General features: G+C 35.3%; 2 protein-coding genes across 2 annotated transcripts in view; one reads left to right on the forward strand and one right to left on the reverse strand.

Moving 5' to 3' along the window:
* The window catches only part of LOC133516167 (uncharacterized), a 60,872-nt gene extending 37,173 nt beyond the window's left edge, over window positions 1-23,699 (reverse strand). Inside the window, exon 1 of the mRNA XM_061848948.1 lies at window positions 21,586-23,699. The gene's annotated coding sequence lies outside the window, so the exon portion shown is untranslated. The remainder of the gene's footprint in view (window positions 1-21,585) is intronic.
* LOC133516642 (uncharacterized) lies at window positions 2,308-2,838 on the forward strand. The gene has a single exon (XM_061849658.1). The coding sequence runs from the start codon at window positions 2,308-2,310 to the stop codon at window positions 2,836-2,838; it is 531 nt and encodes a 176-aa protein (XP_061705642.1).
* Window positions 23,700-24,458: the final 759 nt, after the last annotated feature.

Here is a 24,458-nt window from a genome sequence, read left to right on the forward strand (position 1 = left end):
TACTTTAAACCTTCGCTCACACCTTCATCAAGAATATAGAGGTTGATCATCAAAAAATAACATTTAACTTTACAACGAGCATGCATCTAAGTTCTAAATAGACATTGCTCATCAAATTTATCGCTTTGTAATCTCAAAGCAGCATCGCTTAGTCACGCTCAAATTCACAATCATAATACTCAGTACAAAGTGGTCAAGATGCAAATGACGTACGTACGTAAAATAAATCAATATTTCAATAGTGAGTGGTAAGTAAGAGTAGTCAAAAACGAAAGTAGAATCGATCTAAAATCGGCACCGCCGAAACATCGGCTGGGATTGTGGTCAGTCGGTCGGTAACTTTCACCGGGGACTAATTAGCGATCAACTTCATGTTTACACGACCACCGCGTCGATATCGAGATATCCATGTGTATCGACACATCGATGTATATTAGCCATCTATAACCAGATAAAACAGGAATGTCGGATTAGATTTGATGAGTAATTATGTCGACCGGTCTGAGATTGGGCAAGTGTAAGTCGTTACTTTAATTATGATTAAAGTGAGTGAAAACTACTTGTATGCGCGTAGGTTGGAATATTTGTTACAATCGAATGAAGTTTTAACTTCTAGTCTCATTGCTCATTCAAATTGTGTATCAACTAATAGTAATTTCATTAAAATGTACAAAACGTAACCAAATAACTTTCAATTACAATTCAAAAAAATGCCTGTGATAAGAGGGTATTAACTCAGCATGCGGCGACTTTGCGTCTGCGACAAGAAAACGTACACAATGACGTTACGCACGTCGATTTGTGCAGCAGAATCCCCCGAAATCACCCGATCAAATCAATCGATCGATCAATCGAATCAATGCTCGGGTGATTATTAAATCACCCGAGCATTGATTTATTGTTTATAAAGTGAGTTAGACGATCGGTCTGGCCTAGTGGGTGCCACTTCAAGCCGATGGTCCCGAATTCAAATCCCGGTAAGGGCATTTATTTGTGTGATGAACAGAGTTATTTCTTCCTGAGTCATGGGTGTTTGTTTTATGGAAATAAGTATGTATTTATCTATATAAGTATGTTTATCATCGCCTATTACCCATAGTACAAGCTTTGCTTAGTTTGGGGCTCTGTTGATCTGTGTATGATTGTACCCAATTTTTTTAGATACAGACGGACGTATAATGTATTAAGATTATTCCCTTTAGGTACGGCTAAACGAGATAAATCTGATAATCGCACTTGAACAGTAAGCACTGGCCCGGGATCATGCCTGGTTGATTTTTTTGCATACATAGGTGCTACTTTAACTAAAAAAGCCTTGCCTACAATGCCTACCCTAGAAGAAAGTAATTTATAGTTGAAATACCCCAGTTCTATAAAAGCCTTCTAACGTTAAGACGCTAAGCACAAAGAATTTCGTACATTCCTGCCGGTTACGGTTCCTATCTCTATCGCACGCGCATAATTTTATTGCTGAGCCGCTCGCACAGTGGCATTAATCGCCAGCATCGTAGGCGGGACAGCAATATAATTAAGCACGAACGATAGAAATAGGAACAGACGGTTCAATAAAAAAAACCCTTATACCCCCTAAAACCACTTATATCTCGGGACGCCTTAAGATCCGTGTACTATGCGCATTTCCACTCATTAATATCTTATGGGACGATAATATGGGGAAACTCAACAGATGCAAGACGAGTTTTAGTTATTCAAAAACGCGCACTACGTATCCTGGTTCACTCCGGCCAGACACTCGTGTAGGCGTCTGTTTGTAGAACATCGTATTATGACGCACTTTGCCTTATATATTTTTGTAATCATTATATCAGGAACACGCCTGTTTATGCTGCATTTCTTGATTTGTCTAGGGCATTTGACCTGGTTAGGTATGATATTCTGTGGTCTAAACTAGTTAACACCGGTGTGCCAGGTGAACTGGTAAATATTTTTAAATATTGGTATGCTCATCAAACTAACCGGGTCAAATGGCTAAACGAACTTTCTGATGAGTACGGGTTGGAGTGCGGAGTGAGACAAGGGGGGTTGACGTCTCCTTCGCTTTTCAACCTGTACGTAAACCAGCTGATCGATGAGCTGAGTAGCACTGGAGTCGGCTGCTCAATTGACGGACATATTGTCAACAGTATTAGTTATGCAGACGACATGGTGCTACTTAGCCCATCGATTTCAGCACTCAGAAGGTTGATGAGAACTTGTGAAGAGTATTCTAAGTTGCACGGCCTCCTTTACAATGTAAAGAAAAGTGAGCTTGTGATTTTTCATCCAAGGAGTCGAAAAGTGACGACTATGCCCCCAGTGCTGCTCAATGGTGTAGGCCTCGCCAGAGCTAAGCAATTTAAGTACCTCGGCCATGTGGTGACCGAGGACTTAAAAGATGATAGCGATATTGAGAGGGAAAGGAGGGCGCTGGCGGTTCGCTGCAACATGTTGGCCCGCAGGTTTGCACGATCTAGCATTGAAGTAAAGATTACTCTCTTTAAAGCCTTCTGCCAAACTTTATACACGTGCAACCTGTGGGTTAATTACACGCAGCGAGCCTTTAACGCCCTCCGTGTACAATATAACAATGCGTTCAGGGTGTTGTTGGGGCTCCCGCGCTACTGCAGCGCCTCAGCAATGTTTGCGTACGCGCACACGGAGGGGTTTGGCGCGGTGATTCGTAAACGTATCGCATCACTCATGCGCAGGGTGCGCGGGAGCCACAACACCATCCTGAGGGTCATAAGCGAGAAAACGGACTGCCCCATTCTGGGACACTGGGTTCGAACGCATGCGCAAGTGCCGGGTGTTCCAGGGGGGGGCAGATACTTAAACTAAATTATTATTATTGTTATTTATTACTTTTATTTGGCATGTACAATACTAACATAGCTTAAGTGTTATGTAATTATTATTAATACTCACTATGGATTCTGTCTGAAATAAACGAATTTTTTTTTTTATTTATTTTTTTTTTTTTTATTATATTCGTTAGAAACAATATATCAGATTTCAAACGCGTTCATGTTGAGGGTATAAATGTCCGTTCGTCGGGACGGCTGAGAACTGTTCCCCCCCGCATGGCCTTAGCTCAAAAAAAAAAACCTCGTGTAATAGGACCTACATATTATGAACGACTTCCAGCCGATATAAGAAGTGAACTGTGTGATCAGACATACAAACGCCGATTGAGAGATTTTGTGTTGGATAGACCGTTGTATTCTGTTAATGAATTTATGAACGATGTATAGAGTTTGACGATCTTTTACAGGAGATACTATCTTGACATTATTTTAAAATACTAGTATCCTGTAATTATTTAATTTTTGAATTGATTTTATTGATTATGTTTTTGTATATCTGTTTTGACGATCATAATATGAATTCTTGTAGATGTTGTTCATGTTAATGCCTGCAATTTATAATGTAATATGTATTATGATATAAATAAATCAAATCAAATCATCAATCAATATACGAAATTCTTTGTGTTTAGCGTCCTTAGTTTATCCGTAATCGCGGGAGTCTCTAGAGCACATGAGTAGCGAGTTGGATCGATAAATCCATCTGCTGCCGACCGACGTGTTTATGCGGAGTAAGTGCGAGATAATTACCTACCATGCTGTGATTAATGTATGTAATTCCGCGTAATAATTAGGTACTCATTATTTATATCTGACAAAGGAAATACAATTACACGTTAAAGCAAAGCTATAATAATAATACTGTGGTAAAAGTGATGGACTAAATACTGGCCTATGGGATATAAAAACGGCCGCTTGCCTAATAAAATGGTATACCATAATGGTGACTCGCCCCCACAAGATGGGCCCCCGCTAAAAGCGACATCTAAGATGACTCTAGGGCAACACCGGTGTGAGGGCCGAGAGTAGGTAGTGTAACTGGACTTCATATAGCCAACTCGCTACTTATGTTTCCACATCTACCCTCGAGAACGCTGCTCTCGCGACACCTCACTGGTCGGCCGACGGACGGATGCTGCCTCTGCGTGACACGGGCCAGGCAGTATCTGTTCGTTGTATCCCTTACAATTCATTAAAAGGCCCCGACGTGCGGCTTTGGCTCCAAGCACGCCTCGCAAAGGTCCAGAACACCATTATTGTTCCGTGATGGGATAGACATACTATGTAATATCTGACAGAAGCGTGGCGTACTTAAGTAATTTCCTACACAACAGAAGTAGTGGGTTATTGTTTTAATTGTCATTACTGTACTGCGACAAGGTAATATTCATATTTTTGTAATCGACTATACAGCTCCATTTTGTACCTCAACTTTTCCCTGTTCCACGAAACACCAATTATGATATTCAAAGATTCACTAACACCCCACGTGTGAACTGATCAAACAAAAGACCATTTGTATATGTCAATTAGACGCCGGCGTGTACTTGGAAACCGCTTTCCCTTCGACTATGTGATCGGTATTTGATTGTGATAAGCGAGATTTAATTGAGTTACTTAGAAGCTAAGAAAACAGAAAGTGTTAAGGTGGGAATAATTAATTTGTCGACGTTTTTGCAGAGCTTTAATTGGGAATGATTTTAGTGAAAACAAAACATTCCGTTATAAATAAGGTTGGCAGAGCTCAACGAGGGTGCGGAGTGTTAGGGTCGGCAACGCACATGTAACACCTCTGGAGTTGCGGGCGTCCATAGGCTACGAAGACTGAGTATCATCAGGCGGACATTACACACACATATACATTAAATCGTATCTACGAAATTTTTTATTAAACTGTGGAGCTGAAGGGAAACCCGAAATTTATAGAATTCAAATTCAACTTTCAAATCATTTATCAAAAAGCCTAAAAATAAAACTAAACTACACAAAAAACAATTGAACTAAACTAAGAATAAAGAGGTCCTACCAGGATCATCCCGCTATATCGTGAGACTGGTGCATTGAGCGAGGAAACCACTAGCTAGGGCTTGCAATTCGAAATTCCGGAATCTCGGACAAATTTTCTGATATTGCAATTCCGGAATATCGAAAATGCCGAAATTGAGTTTGTATACTTTTATTTGTTTACATTTTTTTATGTTTGTTATTGAAAATTGTTAATAAACTACACTATGCTGGTGTTATTAGTCATTTCTGCCAAAAGTCGGAAGACTAGCAGCATGCTGCTACATGTATTAACGTGCCTAGTCATTAAATGAACTATTGTATATTTTACAGTTCATACTTGCAAAGGGATACATTTACTTGCCCACAACTTCATAAGCGAAATTTTTGGAGTGAAATTTAGAAATATTTGCATATTTTATTTTCATTTTTATATAATATATTATATAAAATTAGGTATCGAAGGGTTTACTAGTAATCGCAGTTTCCCCAAATAAATACGCCGTATCATATATAAGTGAATAAAAATGACCATATTAGTAATAAATTGCTGAAATAAGAGGTGAAAAGACGACACAACTCAATTTGTTGAAATTTTTGCCTGAGTTGTACTTCAAATTAAATTCCTGTTAAATATTTCCTTTCATAAATATAAAGCATCAGAAATTAACATTTTTGTTATTTTTTTTTACAAAAAAATCGAGTAAAAATAGAATGTTCATTCTATTCCAGAACCAGTTCCGGAATTCCGGATTTGGAACCCAATATCGAAAATCAGTTCCGGAATTGGAAACCATCCGATGTTGCATGCCCTACTGCTAGCTCTTCAATCCCCAGTGGTGTCTTGCATGAAACAAAATCAAATTTGGGATTGAAACCATTGTTGCCTATGTTAGCACACAGAGCGCGATTGAATGCATTATCTTTCTCCATTTTTTTCCATTATTTCCAGACGAGCATTAAAACAAAAATATTTGTATAAGTTTTCAGGAACTCAAGGTTCAATAGGATTGCGGTTCCAGCAGCGTTATTGTTGCAGCATCACTGCTGCAGCGTTGCAGCAGCGGTAAACGAGCCTAGGAAACGGGTAAACGGGTCAATCTTTTTGATAGAATCATGTCACGAATTTAGTGTAACTCATTAGGGTTCCGTAGCCAAATGGCATAAAACGGAACCCTTATAGTTTCGCCATGTCCGTCTGTCTGTCTGTCTGTCTGTCTGTCTGTCTGTCTGTCTGTCTGTCTGTCTGTCTGTCCGAGGCTTTGCTCCGTGGTCGTTAGTGCTAGAAAACTGAATTTTGGCATGGATATATAAATCAATAAAGCCGACAAAGTCGTACAATAAAATCTAAAAATTTAATTTTTTTTAGGGTACCTCCTCTACACGTAAAGTGGGGGTGAATTTTTTTTTTTCGCTTCAACCCTAGAGTGTGGGGTATCGTTGGAAAGGTCTTTCAAAACTAATAGGGGTTTTCAAGAAACATTTTTTGATAAAGTGAATATATTCGGAGATAATCGCTCCGAAAGAAAAAAAAAAATGTGTCCCCCCCCCTCTAACTTTTGAACCATAGGTCCAAAAAATATGAAAAAAATCGTGGAAATAGAGCTTAAGAAAGACATTAAATGAAAACTATAGCGGACATGATCAGTTTAGCTGTTTTTGAGTTATCGCAAAAAGTTTTCCCTTCATAGTAAAAAGACTTACTTTAATTAGGTACTGATTATGCAAATTTGCCTATTTGTTTAACTCGGGTGAAAGGTACCATTTACAACACTTTAAGCTCCAGTTTAGCTTATTGTGACGGAAGAGTAACTACGGAACCCTACACTGAGCGTGGCCCGACATGCTCTTGGCCGGTTTTTTTATTATGAAATCGATGGCTTCTCGCCGCTAAATTGCTGAATCAGCAATGCTTTAGTAGTAAAGTCAGTGCTGCAATGTTTTGAATGCGAATATCACCTAAATAATTGTTTGTAAATATACTTCTACTTCAAATATTCCAAACGTGTTCACAACTTATTAAAATTCGGTACTTATCTGTCACATAATTTTCGCAAAACATTTAGCAGCGAAAATTTAACGTTGGACAGGCCGCATTCCTATTTTGTACTTCAAAAGGCCCGATAACGTATCGTGTGCGAAATTAAAAACACTTTCGCTTCACGTCGAGGAACCTGTTTCGTAAGCTTGTAACGGTTTTGAACTACGATAAATTACAAAAACATATGTTGTTTTGGCTGTGTAGTCTATACGTAAAAACGTGTCTCTGTATTGTGTGTTTGTAATGTTTTTTTTATAACTTGATGACCGACGTTATAGACATTGCATCTAATTAAAAGCACTGATAATTTCTGTCTGATACAAAATTCCAGCAGCAAACTTATATAGAACTTCACGTGGAAGGAAGAAGCGAAAGGTTCACGCATATTAAAGTAACTTAGTAATATCTAACTGACACATAATAAGATAATATGTATATTATACCTATTAGAATAGAAACCATGCCATGCCATGAAGGGGCGTTTTTAGAAGTTCAACTCCTAAAAAGGGTTAAAAAGGGGACGAAAGCTTGGATGGGGTTCAAGTTTTATTTTAAGCTAGGAACTTGAAACTCTGTAAAAAGGAATTCTATTCAAATGAAAAACAAGGTTATCAGTGTTTTTGAAAATTCATTCCCCAAGGTGGTAAAAAAGGGGTTGAAATATTGTACGGAGATCAAATATTTTTTTGAGTGAGAGACTTGAAACTTTGTGGACATATTAGAATATAAGAAAAGTAATTTCAGTGTTTTTAAAATTTCATCCCCTAAACTTGTTAAATAGGGGTTGAAAGTTTGAATCCATTACAAATGTTTTAAGTCTTCTTATAATATATAAGTTTACAAAAATGTTAATTCAACGTTATTGAAAATTCATCCCCCATAGTGGTGAAAAAGACGTTGAAAGTTTGTATGGAGATCAAACATGATTTTGAGTGCGGGGCTTGAATTTTTGTATAAACACATATTATTAAAATACAAGGAAAGTAAATTTAGCATTTTTAAAAATGCAGGGTTCCCTAAAAGGGTTAAAAGGGGTTGAAAGTTTGTATGGGGTTCAAATATAATTTAAGCTAGGAACATTAAACTTCGTTAAAAGGTATTTTTTAAAGAAGAAAACTACTTTCAGCGTTTTTGAAAATTCATCCGCCAAGATGGTGAAAAGGGGGTTGAATATTTGTATGGAGATCAATCATTTTTGTGAGTGCGGGACTTGAATCTTTGTTTAAAAGCATATTATTAGAATATACGAAAAGTAATTTCAGCATTTTTAAAAATTCATCCTCTAAAAGGGTTAAAAAGGGGACGAAAGTTTGAACCCAGTACAAATAATGTTTTAAACCTTTTTAGAAAAGCATACTTAATATAACATTACTAAAATAAGCTAGGAACTTTCCTTTTAAAGTAAGCTAGGAACTTGAAACTTTGTAAAAGAGCATTATATTAAAATAGACGAAAACTAATTTTACCGTTTTTGAAAATTCATTCCCTGAGTTGTTTAAAAAAAGTGTTGAAAGTTTGCATCAGGAACGAATTTTTTTGTAAACAGTTAACTTAAAATGTCGTAAAAAGACACAATAGTAGAAAACAAGAAAAGTGATTTCTGCGCGTTTAGAAATGTATTCCCTAAGGGAGTTAAAATGAATTGAATATTTGGATTAATCTCGTAATTCGCTGAAAAAGGATTGAAAGTTTGCATCGGGAGCGAACATTATTTTAAATAGTGAACTTAAAAGTCTTCTAAGGGAGCTGAGAGGGATTATATCGAGAACATTTTTTTCAGTTAGGGGCTTGAAACTTCGTTGGTTGGGACAAACAAATCTTAGGCGTTGTATAATAATTAACAATTGATTAACCATCCCTAGTGCTATCTTTTGCTGCATAATGTTCTAGTACGCTCATGTATAGAATATATAGCCACCGACATAAAAATCCACGCGTTCGAAGTCGCGGGCAACAGCTAGTACTTATATATACGTGGTTGTAGGTAGATACGTGAAATAATAAATTAACGCACGTGAGGAGTCCAAATGCAGCTAAATTATAAAAAAAACTTTTTAAAGCTTCACAAATGTCAATGTGGCTGATTGACATGTGTATTCTACTCCAATAAGTATGATTGACCAAAAAAATAGCTGCTATTGATGTCTCTTCGTTTGAGCGCAACCACTTTTTATTATGTCTTTTTTTGGCGTCTGTCAGTTTTTTTACATGAGCCTTTCTAAGTAATCAATTGTGTAGTAAAAAAATCTAACATCTTTATGCCAGTACAAATATGTTTATTGTAATCACATCATATTAATTACTACACTAGAAGTGTGATTACCTTTGGACGTTTTATAGTAGGTACAGGTCGGTTCTATGACTTTCATTTTCAATAATCTTGTTATGAAAGTTATTTGTAAAATAAGTTAGTAATTTGTTAAATAGTTAGGTATATTTATCGGTCCTTGGTTTTAATTAATGAAATTCAATGTTGTTGATAAAATTTGTGCTTTTCACTTTAAGTTAAATAATATCTAATGTTAGTGAAATGTTTATTTGCATTTTAGTTTTTAGGAATGATATTTATATCATCAAGAGTAAATAATGACTTAACATATCATTGTCCGTTCATGAGCTTTCAAACAACGCGACGACAAAAAACTAACTAATTTTATTTATCACAACACTCTGACAACTGAAGGCAAAACTTATTTACCAAAACAGCCCGAAAGATTTCGCTTCATCGGGCTTTTTCTATTCCTAGTTTCAATTAGCAAAGCATTGTTGAACACAAAAGCAAGTGTAGGTCATTATTTGGTGATTTAAATATGAAGTTATTAAGATGCGGTCAGATTGCCAGAATGCGGCGCTATCCAGCTGCTCAACCGCATGAAAGCTTTAGATTGCGCGTTCTAGAGAGCTTGCATGAGTTGCGCTAAATAGGCGCCAAATAGACGCCAAATAGTTCGCGGTTAATTGCACTCTTGCACATTGCACGCAGGCAATCTGGACGAACCTTCTGAAAATGTATTGTTTTTGAAAAAACACATCACATGTGTTCAATTAATAATATAAAGCGAGTGGATACTAACCTAAATAAAACATTGAACTTTCTTTCTTTATAAGAGGAGTGTTTTGCGTGACTTGAGAATTGATTGACACTGACGATGGGTCAAAGTGAACCCTTAAGTTTGAGTAACGAGTAAAAAGTATTTTATTTTTATATATAATCCAGTAACTTTGTCGCCTTTTGTAACTGGGTGCGTTTGCGTTAAATCCGGTAGTTCTGATTTTTTGCAGCTTGTTTATGATGTTGGCTCAATGAATAATCCAAGTTTGTGACCTTGAGCGCCGAACAACCAACTTTGTCAAAATTCGAAAAAAGCGAGAATTTAGATTTGGGCGATTATAATTTTAAAGGACTAGTTTTTCAGAACCTTCACAGGGCGTTTTTAAAGTAGACTTTTCTACAATACGAGAGCAGAATTGTCTTTTTCCATATTTTATATTTTTTATCGAACTTGAATTAGTAAAGTAAGTACAGTGAGTATGCACTTTTGTCTCAGGCGGTGCCGCTTGGCACGATTGTTCTTAGGTCAAATAAAGCTGCCCGGTAGCCACGAGATCGTACCGTGTATACCCCCCAAAAAGATGGGGGAAAGAGTCGGCACATTAGGTCCAATCTATGCTACATTTCTCCCTGCTCATAGCAACTACCTAGGGCAAGTTATATATCATTTTCGTATAATTTAGGAACGAAAACATTATATTCATACTTTTAAATCGCCAAATTAAGTGTTTTGTTCATTTTTAATCTTTGACATCTTCTGAAAGACAATTCGAGTCTCGTATTGTAGCAAATTTAGTACAATTTAGAAACGCCCTGAGATGGTACTATCAAAAACTAGTCCTTTAGGGTTATAATCGCCCAAATAACAAAAAACGTAATTTTCGCGGTTTTTTCGTTTTTTGACAAAGTTGCATTCAGCGCTCGAGGTCACAAACTTGAATTATTAATTAGGCTAACATTATAAACAAGTCTGTAAAAAATCAGAACTACCGGATTTAATGCAAACGTTAATGTATAACGTTACTGTATTCATAGTATTATAAGTCATTAAAAGGTGTGTCATTAAAAATAAAATCTGTAACATTTACACGTACCCTGAAAATAGTATACCCAATTAGTGTAAAAACTTTTTTTTTTCTTTTCCTTTTATTTTTTTTTCTTAACAAGAAAAGCTCATTGCTTTCAGTTTTGTAACGACAACTAAGCATAAATAATTGGGTACAGTATTTTCTGAAAACTCATGTTTTCTTAGCTAAGAAGTTATTAGGTACCTCCGGTAAGATTAAGCATTAACATTTACCATAATATAAATACATATATATCAAATGTTACATCAATTATTTTGTAGGGTAGTGTTAAATGTAGTATGTTTAGTTTTTATAGTTGCCCAATTTCACAGTAGATGTCGCTGATCTATCGGCTACTTCACGCTATTAAGATTTTTCTACAGCCCCTTATAAGGTAAATTTGGTTTCGGAATAAATGAGTATTAAGTTGTCAAGTGAAGTGTTTCATTACAAAAGGTAGGAAGTGCAGTGCAGTGTAGTGAGTGAACAGGTAGAGTAGAGAGCGTTTATTCGTGGCAAAATAAAAGAAGAAAACAACAATAAGTAACAAAACATATATTGTGTTTTTGTTCATATACAAGAGATAATTTAAGTAACATTTTCAGTTTTTTATCTACTATTATCACCAGAGAGCCTTGAGCCAATTTTTGACTGATAGACAAAAAGCCAATGGCGTCGAGACTACGAATAGGTAGACGTGTAGGTAGGTTCTAGTTTTTGTAATCCTCTTGGCCATCAGATGGATTTCAAATACATATCTATTAATATCGTATGCGCAAAGCATTCACCTATAAACATGAATCTATTAACACCGATATATGCTTGCTGATGTACCTGGCCATTTGACCTGAGACCTGAACTTTCTCCATACCGTGCTATACTGGTTCTGTTTGGCATTATACATAGAATTTGTATTTGTGTCCGGAATATTGGAATGTGAGTTCGTATGTTATGTGTAAGGAAATTGGCTAGTTTGTACTACAAATCAGTAAGTCTAAAAACATGTTTTTTTACAAATACTCGTTTTAAAACAAGTCCTTGTGTAGTAAATACTCGTAAGGGCAAGGAAAGCTAGAGGAGTGCATCGGAAATACAGGTAGAAAGTAAGGTACATACTGTGAATGCATTTCTTTGTTTATGTTTATGGGACAATATTGTAAACAAAATCGTTTAATATATAGAAACTAATAAGTAATAAAAAACTATCAATTGATATGCTCATACAAATTTAGTTTCAAGTTAGTGGAAGCAAGTGCGCATTGACCATTTACCAATAAGATTCTAATATCATATAAAATTTAATTTGCAATTATATAGCCTTCAGTAGGGCTAATATGGTCGGCTCTTTATCATTTGTCACCATGCCTGTCACGTTCTAACAAATATGGAAGTGCGAAAGTGACGCAAGGCATGTCAAGTGATAAAAATGCGACCATGATACCGCTGCAGTATCGCACACATTGTTAATATTCAGTACTTAAATATGTAAGTATATGTATGTTACTAGTGTTACTACATATATGTATACCCCTACGGAAGTACCCCAACGGCAGAAACTATCAACATAGCACACTGTGCGGAAAGAGAAGCGATTTTTAATTTAATATAATAAACTCATTTATATTTGTAATTAAATAATATAAACTATGTATTATTAACTTATCTAGTGAACAAGTTATGCTGTTACAAATCCACATCAAAAGTTAGATCAAGTTCTACAAAATTATTATTTTTTTTCACTTTCGTTTGTTTTTAACTATTATGTCATGTTTGATCTGTACCCCTAGTGTAAATTTGATCGACATAACGTGACGAACTCGTTTGCGTTAAGTCTCATTTTGTATAGGACTTTGAGTTTAGTTAATAGTTACTTAATAGTTACTATTATGTTTGGGAGAGGACACTGACTTCTGTAACACAGGTTTTTACCTAGCTCAGAAGTCAGGGACTTCAACACTAAAATGTACTTACCTTAATGCCAATAAAAATTTTATTTATTTATTATTTATAGTTTCCAAAACGTCCCGCTTGGCGCGCTCTTTCTAAATCCAATACAAAATGAGACTAAACGCAAACGCGTACGTCACGTTTCGAAATCGAATTTATTTACACTAGGGGTACAGATTATTGAGAGTAAATACCACTGGGATTATTATTAATCATTAATAGCCATCATCTAACTTTAAGAAACATAGTCGTAGTTGATTTTAATTTTATATAACGGAATATGATATTAACATTTGGACAGCCTTTATGTGGGATTGTTTAAAGTGATCATATTTATGAATAGTTTAGATTGTTTTGGTATTTTAATGAGTCCGAGTATTAGAATCATATGCTTTAACGATATAATATGTTAGCATTTGCGGATTTTCAGTGAACTAATAAAAAAATGATATTTAGTGTGTATTCATTAAAATTTGTCTCATATATGGCCCAGTTGTAATTGTTCCACGATATATGACCTAAATACTCGTAACACTGAAAGTGGTATAACATCCATAGCAATAGCGTTTTATTAATAAAATAAATGATGATTTCAAATTCCCGTGCCTAGAAAACAAGACCCGGGAAGTGGATTTCGTAATAAATAAAATCGTCTTAAATCCAATTCGCAGATTACATAAATTCTATTTTATCCTCAATATTAAGATAGAAACGGGCGATGTCAAACTAGTGTCCGTCAACGAAAATATATACATTATTGTGGCCATGGAAATTAGAAAAAAATTGTCGCGCTACCCGTTTTTATAGTTCTGTCGTAAATGTCTACAAAGTTCAGTGACTTGTCAAAATCCTACCTATATTATTTGTTAGAAAATATATGAAATAACAAGGAAAGGGAAGTGCAGTACGAGCCAAGGCTTCACGTATGATGGTGATTGGCTTTGAAATTTTTAGACAAAAATTTACTCTCGATCTCGGACAAAATTTATAAATCGATCACGAGCTGTTTTTATGTTAGTATAGTCAGCAAACGAGCAGACGAGCCGCCTGATGGGAAGGGGTCATCGCCGCCCATAGATATAAGCAACACCATAGCAGACACTTAAGCGTTGCTGACCCTTGAGAACCATAAATAATTACTACAAAGAAGTTATTGTTTTATATGTTTAGTGATAGTAAATATCATCTAGTTTAAGTACCTATTTAACATTCAATAAGTGATACTAATGTACAGTTTTTAGTAGAAATTTTCATTATATTCAAAAACAGATTCCGGACAGGGCACGCCAGACATATTATTACAAATTATTAACACTAGTTGTCAAAAGGCCACATTCTCACATCTCACACACTACTTTCCATTTTTATTGACGACTATTTCTATACAAAGGTGAGATCCCAAGTTTAAGAAATTAATTAGACACCTTACTCGTACTTATACTATTTTCTCACGGCAGGTCAAAAACTTGTCTCTATGCATAATAGCCTATTTGGATGGGACTTTTACTTTGTAATCACAGTCAGCAAAAACTTGATACCATTAGGAGAACAATGTCACTCATAGTCAGACGGGACATTGTTCTTTCAAAGGAAATGGGTAGAAAACCAAAAGCTGCCTCCTCTGTTCAAGGATTTTATGCACACCATAGGTAGATTACGTACAAGATGTTACATAAATATTTTGGTATCACTATGTCGTGCCTATTGGTATACAAATTAAATAAGACCTTTAACATCTTGACAGATGATTTTATGACACACTCTAATCAAAGTATCACAGGCAAACAATAATAGTCAGAACAGGGTTATATCATGAGGTAAATCATAATTAGGTAATTAGAAAAAAATATCTTAATATTTTTTGTGAGACATTCCGAGTATGCTTTTTTGTAAAAATGCTGTTTTACTTGGTACTTTTTGCAAAGACTTCACTTTATATTGAAGGCTGTGGTTCTTATTTACAAAATTGGCCATTTCGTATATATACAAACCTGGCAATGTACCTAAGTATTTTTAGATATTAAAAATCCTTTACTTGATTTGGATACCACGAATGGTTCGTATGCATTTCTTCTGAGCCTTAAATACTGATTCTTTATTGCTGGAGTTTCCCCAAAAAAGGATACCATATCTTAAATTAGATGTATGCATGATATGCGGTTAAGAGTGACGATTTGTTTGAGAGAAGTTAGATAAGTAAGTTTCCTCTTTTTTCTTCTAATTCTAATAATAATATTCTTTTAATTTGTATTCAAATTCTTTTAATTCAAAGTAATTATAAAGACCTGTATATTACTTTCTCTATCATTTTGGAAAAGACAGAAATTAACGCAATAGGCCTGTAGTTCTTCATGTCATCTTTACTCTCCTTTTTATAAAGAGGTCTAACAATGGATACCTTCAGTTTGCTAGGAAACTCACTATGCTCAATATACAAATTTACTATATGGCTAAGTACCTATAGGAGAGATAATTTCAGATTATTTTTTTATGATTTTCGTATGTATACCATCGTATCCAGTGCTATTTATTTGTATTTTTTAAAGAATTTATTATTAGCCTTATGTCATTAGGATTTCTTGGTTTCATAAATAGGGAGTTAACACAGTATGTCATTGTTTTCTTATAGTTATTTTTGTTGCTAGTACTACTAGGAGGAGTAACAGGACGAACTTGGTAAACGAAATAATTATTAAATTCCTCTGCCATATCTTTAGGATGTGTAACTGTTTTTCCATTCCCGAAAGTAAATTTCTTTTACAGTACATATGGTGCTACTTTTCCGCACTAGTGCGTAAATTAGCACAATATGTAACTATGTAAAAAATTTAAAGGTTCATATGTACTTACTGTAAAACTTTGTACGATACATGTGCGAATAGGTAATTCGCAACTCGTGTCGATTTAACACACTCCCTTCGGTCGTGTTTTAATTTATCGCCACTCATTACGAATTTCCTATATTTCGCACTTGTATCGTAAATAACTATATTATATAAGAACCTTTTTTTATTGAAAAGAATACGGTGTGTGACATTTATTTTTTAATTTCTCATGCTCTGAAAGAGAGGCATTGTTGTTCTAAACAGTGTGCAAAAAGTGATATTTTATATATATTACGATAAGCAATTGCCATTTCGTTTTTTTACTTAAATCGTTAATTGAAAGTACCCTTAAGAAATGCAGTCATGTTTAAAAAAAAACACATGTACCTATATTATTTTTCTCGGATTCTAAATAAAAAGTAGAGTGTTTAACTCGGGTGAAAGACATCATTTCATCCCTTGGTTAACAATCTGCTATAGTTAACCAGTTTTATCAATTGAACAGGAAATACCTACTAATTGATAAGTATTTATTTGACCCTTGATGTAACGTGATATGACGTTTTTTTACACAGATTTACTCGTAAAATTTACCAAAGACTGATAAATTATAGTTAGTTATTTCATTTTATTGCTTTTTTGGATACGTCATGTATTTATATTTTTTCCGCAGATTTTTTTAATAAATTGGATTGGAACGAAGACTGTTTTATAGTTACTGCACTATTTTAAGTCGCACTATTACCACCTACTTACGTTAAACAATCAGCATCAATAGTATCAAATATAACAAAAAGTCAAAAGTATCTGTATATTCTTTATTTTGTTAAGCTTGCATCGAGTTGATAATTGTTTGATAATTATTACCCGTAAAAAGGTAGGTATAATAAAATTCACCTTATTAATGAATAAGACTTCTTCAGCAGTCGCCTAATAAAAATCCATATTATTGGTACCATCGATCTTTCTTAACCGGAGAAAGTGTACAAAAAATAAGGGACAATCCTTGATATTGAAGCCGGCCGGAGACGAGTTTCACCTATTAAACTAACGATTAAATGGCGATTAAATAAATGCCGACGAGACAACCGTAGACGCGCGGACGTTTCCTGTTTACCGCTCGTTTGTAGGGAGCCGTGTGAATGTAGTCCATCTGCTTACAATGACCTCCTTGCTGCTGCTGGTGCTAGGATTCCGGATTGTGTGACGAACCTCCAGATGCACTACTCTACCGGACGGTTAACAGTGTAATTCCTAATTTAAGGGATTTCAAATCAGCCACAGAATGACATAATTCAATATTTCCGTTGTTACACTGTAACGTAATAGAAATAAAATGATTTGCTTTATTGAATTTAATTTGCATACTAAGTATGTAGGGGAGAGTCAGCTTTATCGTACCGCCGGTTAAATCGTACCACCTCTAGTTTTCCCATTAAATAACCTAGTTTATTTAACATAGTGGAATTAAGCTCAAAAATCTAACACGGGTTACAACTACAAACGAGCGAAAAAGAGAAAAAAAAATTTTTTTCGCAGTTGTTCTAACTTTTAATGTGTGTTTTTAATTTGTGTTATCTAGATAAGGCAAAAATACGCAATTAACAGTATTTAATTACTAATATAAACGGGATTATTGCATAGGTGTATTGCACAACTTTAACCAATTCGTCGGCTAAATGGTATTGCTTCCGGAAAAATACATATTGACTATGTTAATTTAATCCCGGAAGGCTCATCTTCATAATGAATGTATCGTAGATACTGAACTTTCATATGCACAGTTAAACACGTTTTGTAACTACCTTCAAAAACAAAATAGCCACGTTTAACTAAAACTGCTACGCATAACCGACTCTCCCCAACGTAGGTACCAGAATATCACAAACCATTGTACAGGTAAAAGCGTTCTTAGATGATGTAAATCGGGGTTTAAAGTACACTATTACAATTATCCACGCAAAGAACTGATCCGCAGTAAAAACATCAAATTTAAATTCTGCTTTAGATTTACGAAAAGCAGCCTCATAACTTAGTATAAAGATAGGTATTAACATAAACTTGTAATCTATTGCCTAATCTGCTCCGTACACTACCTCGTCACTGGGAGCTTAACCAATAAGATGATATAGGTATTAGGTACCCTACATTGTATAATTATGAATATATGATTCCGGTCAGTAGGTATATATATTATGTATGTACCTATATGTATGTATGCATATTCTTTATTGTAGATAGAAAAATAAATACGAGAAACACGGTTAGAAAGAGGATTAAATACAACAAAGGCGAACTTATCTCTATATGGGATCTCTTCCAGTCAACCTTTGAGGAAATTAGTAGAAAATAAGTAACGTAACAATTTATATAAGTGCTAATAAAGCTGTAAAATGACAGGTTTAAATTTAAACAGTCTCCGTATTAAGCAACCCTTACAAAGTGGTCTGCGCTTGCCAGTGGTTGTGTTTAGTCTGCGTCCCGAAGCACGCCGCATGAACATTTCACGACGGTGCAGCCGACTTTGACCCCATGACCACCAGACGGAGATCGCTTCATAGTTTCACTCTCTGCGTATTATGTTTCCGATGCTCGACCATTATATATGTATTGTTATAGCCAAAAGTGCGTCAGCATTTTTTGGCCAAATAAAATAATAAAATATCAATTAAATATCAATTACTAAGAATTTACCACGCAGTTTAAAAAATATATATATCAATTATTATACGTCTGAAACATTTGAGTGTTAATCTTTGGTTTATCAACGGAAACTTCATAATAGACTGAAATAAATGTCATATATTAAGTGACCAAGGCCTCCAGTGCCCCAGGCTGGAATCGAACCAGCGTCCTCTGCTATCGCGGCAGGTGCCTGACCCACTCGGCCACCGGGGTCACGGCAGCATTGGTCGGTAGTATTTCTACTTGAAATAAAAACAAATTAAAATATTTTCTGAAAATAATTTGATTTGTTCTAATACTTCCAATAGTAACTTCATAATAGGTATGCGTGATAACTGATAACCTAACTTTTTTTTGTGGAAAGGAGGACTAATAGAGGACTAAAATCAAGTTCTATAATGTTGTATAAATGCGTAGGTTACATCTTACTCGCAATCACTAATTATGAAATCGTTCGAAATATTGGCGGCAGCATATTATAAAGTAGACTATATTTTCAACTTGGTAACGAATAGCGTGCGACTGCTATTCGATACCAGCCGAGGTACCTATTATAGGAAAGCTTGAGGATATCTATACCTATAGCGTATTATTTTACGCATTGTCACTTTTCGAGAGTGATTCTCTTTGGAAATGTTATTGATGCCGTACATTTCTTGTTAATTTTCTCTCTTTTGACCTTTAACGCGACATTCAAAACGAAACAATACCTTCGCCTTTCCCACGCTCGTGTCAACGTACCTTATTTAATTACCTATTTTGAGTCAAAATCTCCACTAACACACTTTCTATACGAACAAATGTTATAACTAATATCTCTCACTATAATTTTTGATTCCATAATTACCCTTCACAAATCGGTGATTCCTCTAATTAAAGACCGATATTGTTAAATCCATTATCCGTGTAACCCTTAGTTATGAAAACGTTCAATTGTTATGAAAATGAACAAGATGTCACGCCATCCTTTACTCAAGCAACAGGTGAGAACGGGATGGGACTATTTGATGCGATGATAATTTTGAATGACCGTGAGCCCGCAGGTTAACTGGTAAATGAAGTATAAAATTTTAATGTAAACGCTTAAATGATCCGAATTATTCCTGTAAAATTGAGCATGAAATTCAATCGAATCAATTTAAATAGTAATAAGTTGTTGGTAAATGAGTACTTACAGCAAGCGTACAAATAGGAAACCAATAAAAGTTTTCAAATTAAACTATTTATACCGTTATACCTTTTATTGTTGTGAAAACAATTACAAATATATTCTTATAGTTCAGCAAGTATACGTAACAAGAGGTGGCCTTTACATATTTAAGCGATAATCCATCACACGAGCCATACACGAGCATTGATTTAATTTATAATATAGGCCCAATAAAACGAACAAATGTGTATACTCATTATACATTTTACATAAACGTACTTGTTTTGTAGAATCGTTACGTTAACAGTTAAGGTACATGTGTGGAATATATCGAAAGATGGTGGCAATTACTGATCACCACAATAATTGTAGGCTATTACCTATATCCCGTGAGAGCTGAACTCCAGAGGTATACAGGGTGGTTCATGAGCAGGACTAACCCCAAATACCTACTGTGTTGTGTGTAAATATTAATGGATCGTTCACCATCGTATGTATGTAAGTAAAACGACCAAACCTTTTTCCCGTTTTTAACGTTTTGTTAAGTTAAGGTTTAGTTTTGTAAAATCACGGTCACCCTACAACGCCCCATCAATTAATATAAAATCTCTTTTATTTAATGTTATGACAGCACTTTGATTCTGAAGAAAATAATTTACCACACTTGAGTGAGATACGATTTAAAAGTAACAAGACTCAGATTCAATTTGACACTTGTCATGGATAAAGCAAAGTTGACGGAAGTGCGCTAATTGTAAGGTGACCATGCATGTATTAAATAGTTTAAACTTTTTTTTTACACTAAAAAAACTGACGTTAGTTTCACTAATATTGGTAAGAAACAGTAGCTTATCATTTACTGAATGCGTAGGTTTGATCCTGCTCACGTTTCCTGAAGATCCCGTATTTATAAGCGTTGCTGACTCTAATTCGATATCTGAGGATTCGCTTTAACAGTTAGATATCATGATAGCTTAAAAAAGGAAAATTCAGGCCCCTCGCTGTGCATCCTTGATTAAGAAGTAGTGCCCTGTGCTTTGAATGCACTCGGCCAATAGGCCAAGGCTGCGTGGTCACCGCATTTGTTTACCCGCTGCAAGCGGAGCGGAAACGCATTCGGACGTAACAACTTATTGGACATATGCTTGAGTAATAATAATAAAAAAAAATGATAATCTACAATCAATTTTCATCCACGGACGAGACCTTTGCAATGGTTTTTAGACCTTTCCAATGTTTTCACCCCTTTGACGGCTTTGACTTACCAAGAAATTATATTAATAATTTCACAGTTAGTAGTTACCAGCTGGTAGTTACCAGAGCTCAATACTACAATCAAATTATAAATAAGTTTTAGGTATCAACTGTCTGATACTTCGTTAAAATATCCCATAATTACCCTCGTGGGGATAATTACTTACCCCCAAGTTTTGCTACAATGGTCTGAGTAATAATCACAATTATAACTACCCGATGCGCCACCACAAAATATACCTAATCGTATTTTAAATGCCCAATAATTACCTACCTACACTTGTAATATAACAAATATTCTGTACATGTACAACCCTGACTAAATACGTTTGTGAGGAGTCACTAGGTGCTTTCATAGTATGTTCATAAAGAACCGGAATTGAACTTAATACCAATTAAGCGCCACTCGTGCGCACGGCACATGGGCGGGCGGCGCGGCGACCCGCTCTGTAAACTGTCCTAATTCACTTTCCTTTTACAATGTCAATAATCAAGTGCTTAAGCAGTCACGGATATTAAAGATGATGAATATTAATATCTCGTTGCGGTCTGATTCCTTGATCTTCATTACACACATATGCAGATTTATTACATATATATTATATACCTTGTTTATGGGGAGCTGTAGACGTCCACATGAATAGGTAGGTACTTCATTTGAAACTTATGGTGACTAATTACTAATTCAATACATACGTTTTAATCTTCCAAAGTTAAAACAGCAAACCACCACACAGTCCAACACACACAGTCACAAAAATCCCACTGAAAATATCGTGCAAGCACGTGCGTGCCGACGCGTTTGTACGTCTGGCGCGGCGGTTCCGCGCGGCAGGCTAGTGACAAGTGTAAACTCAGGCGCAGGTGCCAGCCAGCCTCCCTCTAACAAGGTCGCCCCCACTCCGTTTCACCCGGAGAAAGTCTGCCTACATACATACCAAATTTCCGAACTGATTGAGTTGAATTTAAAAGAAGATGAATGAAGTAACCTTAGCGAATCATCACATTGCCCTTTACAATTAAATTAATTATATTTAGGCACGAACCGACTTAGATACCACATTTTCTTTCAATAATGATCATTTTCCTTGTGAACAAAATTTTAATTTGATTTGAAAAAAATAATAAATATTTATTTGTATTAATTATTTCGATGATCTGTGGATGTTTGTGTCTGTGTGTGTTAACGTTTAGCTATGTGTAAATATCATACGTAACATTAGGAGGCATATAATATCAATTATTTATAGTTTTTTTCTAGTTACACATTCTAAAAAATGATAATATATTTGTGAATACCTACTGTCTTTTTCAAATCCAGGTCGCCCTTAGTAGCTGAACTTAGTTTAGTAGTATCTTAGCGCGGGTAGTGCTCTTGCACACTGACACTCACTGAAAGTTAGATTGATGCAATTATAAATTGTTAAGCAATCGTCGTTCTAATTAATGATTTGGGTGTGAAATAAATCCACTCAAAACGAAATATCTATTTCGTATACGTATACGTATAAAATTTATATTTGTAAAACTTGACAATTTAAAGTTCATATTTGAATAATGAATGTATTGACTATGTATGACTTTGAAAATAACAACACTAATGATCAAACACGTGGCTTCCATTACAAAATATCGTGCATGGTCTTATTAATCTTTGAACTCTGGTTCGATGTAAATGAACTCTGCCGGTACTATAATTTCATGCAACAATAACATTCTTGTCTAAATTGTTCTTATTATCCAATTATGACAACATACTAATCTAAGAATGGAAAGTTGCATATTTTTATGTTTGAAATAGGTCAATTAATGTAATGATACTAATGATATCTTTCAAGATTATGTTATACATTGCATAAATCCAATACGGGCTATAAATTAAACTAAATATAGAATTTACCCATTAATTATGCTTTTTAATGACGTCCCCTAACTTTCACTACATATGTGTACCTGTCAAACTGTAAGGGTCGCTTTTTATAAAGCTATCAGAAAATGGTATATATGTACTTTTGACGTGAAGTCATTCACAACTCGGTATTGATGCTGATCGTACACCCAGCCGTAAAAGTACCAACATCACCTACATGGCGACTTTATGAATGAATTACATTCATAATCCATCCATGTTATTTTACATTTAGTCTCAGATTTTGTAATAAACGTTGAGCTAAATTTGTTACGATTTTATTGCAGATTAACTTGATTAGATTAATATTTTACCTGACTAAGCTTTTGTTCCATCATCGTCATTGGCCACAGCACAGGATCTTTGCAGATGATAGTTGCAGCGAAGGAGGTATTTTGAGGAAGTAGTCTACAGCCTACGTCGACTGCTAACGGCTATGCTGAAGCTTTTATTAGTTCTTTTCTTGATCTATTGAAACGTTAACTTCAGGTAATTGCCCTAAAATTACCGTTGTGATTTTTATTGAGACCTACCTGATGGTATTTACAGACCAGTCACAATAATGTAAATATCTAAATCGAAACACAAACCTTCCTACCTAATGTTTCTCATTCATCAACAATCATGAGAAACTAAATGACTCAATGAGACCTAGTAATAAACTACAAAAATGGTTGAATTTGTTAATTTCTCCCAGATAGCAAACCGCAAGAAAGCATGTTAAAACGTAACAATTGGCAGTAAACAACATTTTTTTTTTCACATGTAGAAAGCTTTGAATGCAGCATTAATAACGACTTTTGGTTGAACTAATATGAAGCGATCTCACGAATAAAGAGACATTATTAGGTACACTCGCGGTCAAAAAATACGGGTCAATGACGAAAAACTTTGTATTTCGCAAATTAATAGTGGTACTTGCATGAAACTTACTCTATATTAAAGAGAATTAGGAAGAAGAAGAAGGCAGTCACTGTTCTTTCACGGCCGACCGGCGAAACATAGTGTTCAAATGTAATATACCTAAGACCTATTTATACCTATGTTTTACAAATAAAGCATTCTGATTCTGATTCTGATTCTGGTCATTATTGAATTACTATCATGTCGCTTACACGAGATGAATGTACACGTATCGTCACTATGTTAGAAGAAGGCAGAAGTTAAAGAAGTGGAGCGAGAATTACATGCGTGTCACTTTCTACGGTGCAGAGAGTTGTCCAACGTTTCAGAGAAACTGGGCAGAACATTAGAAGACCAGGAACCGGCAGACCGAGATGTACTCCGGCTCGAGAAGATCGACTTATTGTTACAACCATGGTCCGAACTCGGCACCTCACGGTAGTCAAAAATCAACTTCGAGAGACCCGAAAAGATGACGTAAGCGAGCAGACTGTAAGACGGCGGCTCTGAGAAGCTAATTTGACCCCACATAGACCGGAAAATGACCCAAAACTTGTAAGGGGACACCGAACAGCAAGAAGACTACGCCCGCGAACACAGACGATGGGGAGACAAAGAACGGGCAAGAATTATGTTTTCTGACGAATCTAGATTTATACTCTATGCACATGCGGCTCTATGACGGGCGGCGAAGAGTTTACAGATGGCCAGGTGAACGTTTTTATACAGCTTATTTTCAAGAAAGTGACGTTTTTCG

The sequence above is a fragment of the Cydia pomonella genome, chromosome 3 (assembly GCF_033807575.1).
Source record: "Cydia pomonella isolate Wapato2018A chromosome 3, ilCydPomo1, whole genome shotgun sequence".
NCBI lineage: Eukaryota > Metazoa > Arthropoda > Insecta > Lepidoptera > Tortricidae > Cydia > Cydia pomonella.